Below are 6,320 nucleotides of genomic sequence, written 5' to 3'. Positions count from 1 at the left end.
ACCTTAACGACTTCTGCAGTACAAGTAAAACAAAGTATATTGTGATTGATATGAAATACATTTCATTTTCTATTACCTACAAATTTTAGTTTACCTTTTATCATATTATGCCATAATTTCAGACCATCTTTCAGGTCAAATTGCCATGACCACAAACATCCCGAAAATTATCACAAGAACTTTTATAGATCATGCCAAGACTGGATAATTCAGTTATGTTACCCACATTGAGGGTATTCACATGCGGAATATGCAACAAGTACCAAGCGCACAGTAAGAAGGAAATTACCAAGCATAAACAGCAAAAGCATAAGAAAAAGCACCATTGCACTGTATGTGACTACTTTAACATAAGACCCTCAAAACTGGTGAAACACATGAAGGATAAGCATCCCGCACCAGATGCTTCACTATACCAAGCACCTGCTGTAGATGCTGAAATCCCTTGGGGGAGTATCGCGAGGGCTTTGTGCCAGCTGCGGGGGCCGACCCCATGTGCGTCCCCGCTGGTGCAGAAGCGGAGTCTGAAGAGAGGTTTGACATCTATCCGGAGCTATTCTATTTTCTATTACCTACCAATTTTAGTTTACCTTTTATCATATTATGCCATAATTTCAGACCATCTTTCAGGTCAAATTGCCATGACCACAAACATCCCGAAAATTATCACAAGAACTTTATCTATGTCCCAACCAATCACTCTTCATATCTTTCCTGAAGTAATGTGATTCGTGTTCTGACGTCAGTTCTTTTCTGGCGGCTGCTGATTCCTCCTACACCCTTGCTACTTGGGTCAGCTGGGGAGCTTTTCACAAAGACTTACTTACTGCCTAGGATGCTAAGAAATTCTTTCATGCTATTTTTAAGTGTTAAAAAGTAAATATGTATATTATGGTAACATTATATGTTTTTATCATCTAGTCCTAACTTAAATAAGTACAAGTTTTAGCAATATTGTGTAACCATACATATGAAGGTGTGCAATGTAAAAACACTTTTAAGTGAACTGTTTTGAAGCTGCTCAAGACTCTAAAATAGCTTGCTTGAAATTTAATTATACTTCAAATATGTGCAAATGGATAAATAAAATATTGTCTTATACATAATGCATGTTACTGTTTTGAGTACTTGAAATAGTGTGCAAGTCTTGTAAAAAAAAGCATTGACTTGTCAGTAATTAATAAAATTAAAAAATAAATCATTTCCCAGTAGCCACCATTGCATGTTTTCTTGGCACCGTTCGGCATGCCGGTGTTGATAAGGGAAGCCAAGAGATGTCAACTGTCTGATCAACAAGCTCAATATGCGAGGGGTTTATGGACACCCTACCTGCATTCAGACATCATGGACACCCTACATGCGTTTAGACAGAACTTTTCTGGACAGATGTGTTCATGGACACCCTACATGCATTCAGACAAACCTTTCCTGGACAGACAAGTTACAGACAGAACCAAAAGTTATGTCATTTCTGCTCAAACTGTGACTTTTATTATCCAGTTAGAACACATTTTGTGTTTCAACCTAGAACAAGTAAAGATGGTTGAGAGGTCCCCTGATAAGGCTAAAAAAAAAAATTGTTTGTTTGTCCTCGACACCAAGCACCTATTTTTACGCCCACGCCTACAACTTTTTTTTTCTTTTTTTTTTTCTTTTTTAACTTTTTCCCCAAAACTGTAAGTTAAAAACATCGATTTTGTTGGATTTTCTACCTTTCTCGACTTTTTACGTCTTGATTTAGGCATTTTACGCAGACCATATCATACGTGTGGCGCATGTCCAAACTCACTATACAAATCTATATTTCGTTGAACTTTGTACTCAAGCGATCGTATTATTAAAAGAACTGAATTTATATGGTATAGCTAGAGTTGTTTGTGGGCAAAAACGCAGGGTGAAAATGTGTAAATATACCGATTTTTCTCACAAGTTACAAAAATGTACTAAATACATTGTATTAAAATATTTTTCATACATTTGAAATACATATTTGAATGATATATGTAATAGTTTTTTGATTTTTTATATTTTCACGTGGTGATTTATATTGTCTGCATAACAACGTTCAAGTGATGCAGTCCAAACATGGCGACCTACGCAGTTTGCGATGTGTTTAACTGCGTGGGTTTTTTGCGCGAAAGGAAAGTGATTGTAGATCGCCTTGTAAGTGCCCCTATATCCCTAAATTTACGGGAATTATTTAATAATGTAATGTCAGATGTTCCGGCTACTGCTGATGATCAATTTACCGGCCTGGAGATAGCGGTGGGGAGAAAAGAATGGACCGTGGAGTACTGTTTCTCCTACTGAAACAGTGGCTACCATTGCCGATTTGCAGTTCAGATATGTGCATTTCAAAAAAAAAAAAAAAAAAAAAAAAAATCCACCCCCCCTCACCAATTTTCAAATGGTTGTGGAGGACAAACAAACAATTTTTTTTTTTTAGCCTAATAGCAGAGATGTATATTTTTTGTCAAGATATCAATTCCTGGGTGCCAGTGGCGGATCCAGGATTTTTGAAAAGGGGGGGCACACACTTAGAATAATCGGCGCGGCAGCGGCGCTCATCGCGCTTGCGCGACGCAGGGGGGTGTCTGAGGGGATGTGGCCCCCTCAGAAGTGAGAAATTTTTACAAAATAAAGACCTAATTGAAGCCATTTGGTGGACCATTTTATCACTATTATTGTGTAAAATTTTAAATTTGAAAAAGGTGAATATTTGTGAAATGACGGTCCAATTGAAGTCATTTGTCGACAAGTTGTCACTATTATTGTGTAAATTATTGCTTTAACTCTTGGTTTGGGTGTCAAAAGCAGGAGCAAAAAGGGTAATTTCCTTATGTACACTCAGGGGGTGTCTGAGGGGGATGTGTCCCCCTGAGAAGTGAGAAACTTTTGCAAAATGAAAACCTAATTGAAGCCATTTGGTGGACCATTTTGGCACTATTATTGTCTAAAATTTTAATTTGAAAAAGCCGAAAATTTGTGAAATGACGGTCCAATTAAAGGCCTTTGTTGACAAGTTTTCACTATTATTGTGTAAATTAACTATTTTAAACTGTTGTGATTTGGTAGTTCACAGCATCTTGCGGGTAGTGAGATTTGCCAAAATTGCATTGATCATTTCATAGCAAGCGTGTAGAAGAATTCAAATGTCACAGATATACTTTTGTAGGTCCTGTGGTTCTTGAGTTATGTTGTAAAGAGGGCTGGAATAACAACACTTTTGTAAAACGTACATAACTCAACAACAAATCAAGCACGTTTTCAAAGTATATAATTTGTAGAATGAACTTTTGCAAAACATCATTTTTTTCAATAACATAGGGGCCTATTGATTTAAATAATGAAAATCGAAGCAAGCAGAAGCGAAAAGGGTAACTTCTTTATGCATATACGCAGGGGGTGTCTGAGGGGCCCCTTAGAAGCAAGAATCGTGTATTTTTTAAATTTGATTCAATTTGAAAAGGCCGAATATTTGTGAAATGACAGCCTAATTGAAGTCAGTCATCGACACATTAATGTGTAAATTATTGCTTTAAACATAAAGGGTCTGGTGTCCAAATGGCATCTTCTTTATGCATACGCAGTGGGTGTCTGAGAAGTTAAAAAATGTGTGAAAATGAAGGCCCAATTGAAACCACTCGTAGACCATTATTCACTACTATTACCATGATTACTGTAGGCCTATAAATATTAGGTTATATGGGTATTATACAGGTATTGTGTAACACAAACATTGTCTTGTCCTATTGTTGCAGCTCTGTATATCACAATGCTCTCATTAACAAGACACCGATGCCCGCCTGATATGGCAAAGTTTGAGTGGAAGAGTGTTGAAGAGGTCAAGACCATTGGAGAAGGAGCTTATGGGAAAGTGTCCATCTATAAGTCCAAAGAACATGGTAATGTTGCCATTAAGGTTTTGAGTCAAGCATGCAGTTTGTATAGGAAAGAGTTCTTGAAAGAAGCAATATTGCTTCAAAGTTTATCACACCCTAATATTGTCAAGTTTATCGCTTACTCAAGTACAAGGAGGGATGCGCTTATGATGGAATATGTGGGATTTGACTGTGCTGCTATATTTAATGAAGTGGATATGACCATCCATTCTTTAGCTGGTCTGTTAAGGGACCTTGATGAGTATGATTTTGAGCTCTGCTCACATTTGCATTATTTTGTAGCTAAGGGACTTATTTCTGGACTGACATACCTCCATAGTCAAGATGTAGCACATCGCGATTTGAAAACTGGAAACGTTCTTGTCTCAAATCAGCACTATGCTTCTGTAAAATCAGATAAATCGTTTAATGCAGCATGGGAACACAATCCATTAGTTGTGAAACTAACAGACTTTGGTGAAAGCAGATCGCGATTCATTCAAACCACTACCATAGCTGGATCCAGAACTGATGACCTATACCGCGGATCCACTCCTTACATGGCCCCTGAAATTCTGCAATGTACCCGTGGCAGTACCAAAGCTATTAGAGCAGTCACAATGGAGGAGTTGAAGAAGATGGGACATATAACCTGTTAAAATTGATCAATGTATTTAGATTTTATAAGTAAAAAAAGGTAATTTAGAATCATAGAAATCTGCCTTCAAATGTGGCACCATTCCAAAGCTGATATGTTGACCTCAGAGAAAGTGGGTTCTTACAACTTCCACCTTAACGACTTCTGCAGTACAAGTAAAACAAAATATATTGTGATTGATATGAAATACATTTCATTTTCTATTACCTGCAAATTTTAGTTTACCTTTTATCATATTATGCCATAATTTCAGACCATCTTTCAGGCCAAATTGCCATGACCACAAACATCCCGAAAATTATCACAAGAACTTTTATAGATCATGCCAAGACTGGATAATTCAGTTATGTTACCCACATTGAGGGTATTCACGTGCGGAATATGCAACAAGTACCAAGCGCACAGTAAGAAGGAAATTACCAAGCATATAACAGCAAAAGCATAAGAAAAAACACCATTGCAATGTATGTGACTACTTTACAATAAGACCCTCAAAACTAGTGAAACACATGAAGGATAAGCATCCCGCACCGGATGCTTCACTATACCAAGCACCTGCTGGAGACGCTGAAATCCCTTTGGGGGAGTATCGCGAGGGCTTTATGCCAGCTGCGGGTGCCGACCCCATGTGGGTCCCCGCTGGTGCAGAAGCGGAGTCTGAAGAGAGGTTTGACATCTATCCGGAGCTATTCTATTTTCTATTACCTACAAATTTTAGTTTACCTTTTATCATATTATGCCATAATTTCAGACCATCTTTCAGGTCAAATTGCCATGACCACAAACATCCCGAAAATGATCACAAGAACTTTATCTATGTCCCAACCAATCACTCTTCATATCTTTCCTGTAAGAGTTCGTCTAGACTGCATGACCTTTGACCTAGGTCTCCAAAATGGCAGCCTCCATTGGAAAGTTGTGTTTATATTTCGCAAGTAATAAAAATCGAATGCTCATCAAATTAAATTGTATAATATTGATCAAATTTTAAACAAATTAAAAAAAAAACATGGGATAATGTGATTTAAATCAAGCAACCCTGCCATATATCATTGCATATTATATTTAAATCCATTCTTTCACATGGTTTATTGTATGAATTCATTTGCATATTTTTTAAATTTTATACTAGTTTTAAATTTATGAATAGCATAAACTATCCAGCGAGTGTCACACGACAACAGATCAGACGCATAGACAAATATTTTAAGTCACATAGAAAGTCAATTGCTTACCGTAAGGACAAGTATGCAAGGCAGGCATGGCAAGACAACATTACCAACATAACCAACACACAGGGTACTCATCAGGTATGGAACATCCCATGGTCCGCCATGTAGGTGAAGAGAGAATGGCCAAAAAGTGCTCTAAAAAAGGGGGAACTGGCAACTACCGTCCTACCAGCTAATTTTGGTATTTTTGTAAAGTATGGGTCCTTACCATCTCCCAGATATAAAAGTGCCCAAAATATCTGTGGGGGAACATGCTGGAATGACGCCATCAAAATGGCCGCCAAAATTACAAATTCTAGCACACCATACTGGAAATGGCTTTATTTCATTAGTTTTTGAAACATTTTGAGTTACTTAAAATTCCAATATGTTATATATTCAATTTGTAAACATACCTTACTTATCTAGAGTTAATCTAGACACATTGGAACATCAGAAATGATAGAGGGCGCTTTCAATATGGCCGCCAATTAGCCAATAATGAAGTTTACATGATTTAAACAGATAAAACATTGCAAAACTTACCCCCTTTTACTTAATATGATATTT

At 37.2% G+C, this 6,320-nt stretch overlaps 1 protein-coding gene across 1 annotated transcript; it reads left to right on the top strand.

Moving 5' to 3' along the window:
• Positions 1–3,775: 3,775 nt before the first annotated feature.
• On the top strand, positions 3,776–4,540 carry LOC140142281 (calcium-dependent protein kinase 1-like). Its single transcript, XM_072164250.1, has one exon. It carries the CDS (start codon positions 3,776–3,778, stop codon positions 4,538–4,540), a length of 765 nt encoding a protein of 254 aa, XP_072020351.1.
• Positions 4,541–6,320: the final 1,780 nt, after the last annotated feature.

Source organism: Amphiura filiformis, chromosome 20 (assembly GCF_039555335.1).
Source record: "Amphiura filiformis chromosome 20, Afil_fr2py, whole genome shotgun sequence".
Lineage (NCBI taxonomy): Eukaryota > Metazoa > Echinodermata > Ophiuroidea > Amphilepidida > Amphiuridae > Amphiura > Amphiura filiformis.
Note: the sequence above shows the minus strand (reverse complement) of the source record. Positions and strands in the feature narration are given on the sequence as shown.

Coding starts and splice junctions, on each gene's coding strand:
- LOC140142281 (XM_072164250.1), top strand. CDS start 3,776: ATGCTCTCATTAACAAGACACCGATGCCCGCCTGATATGGCAAAGTTT.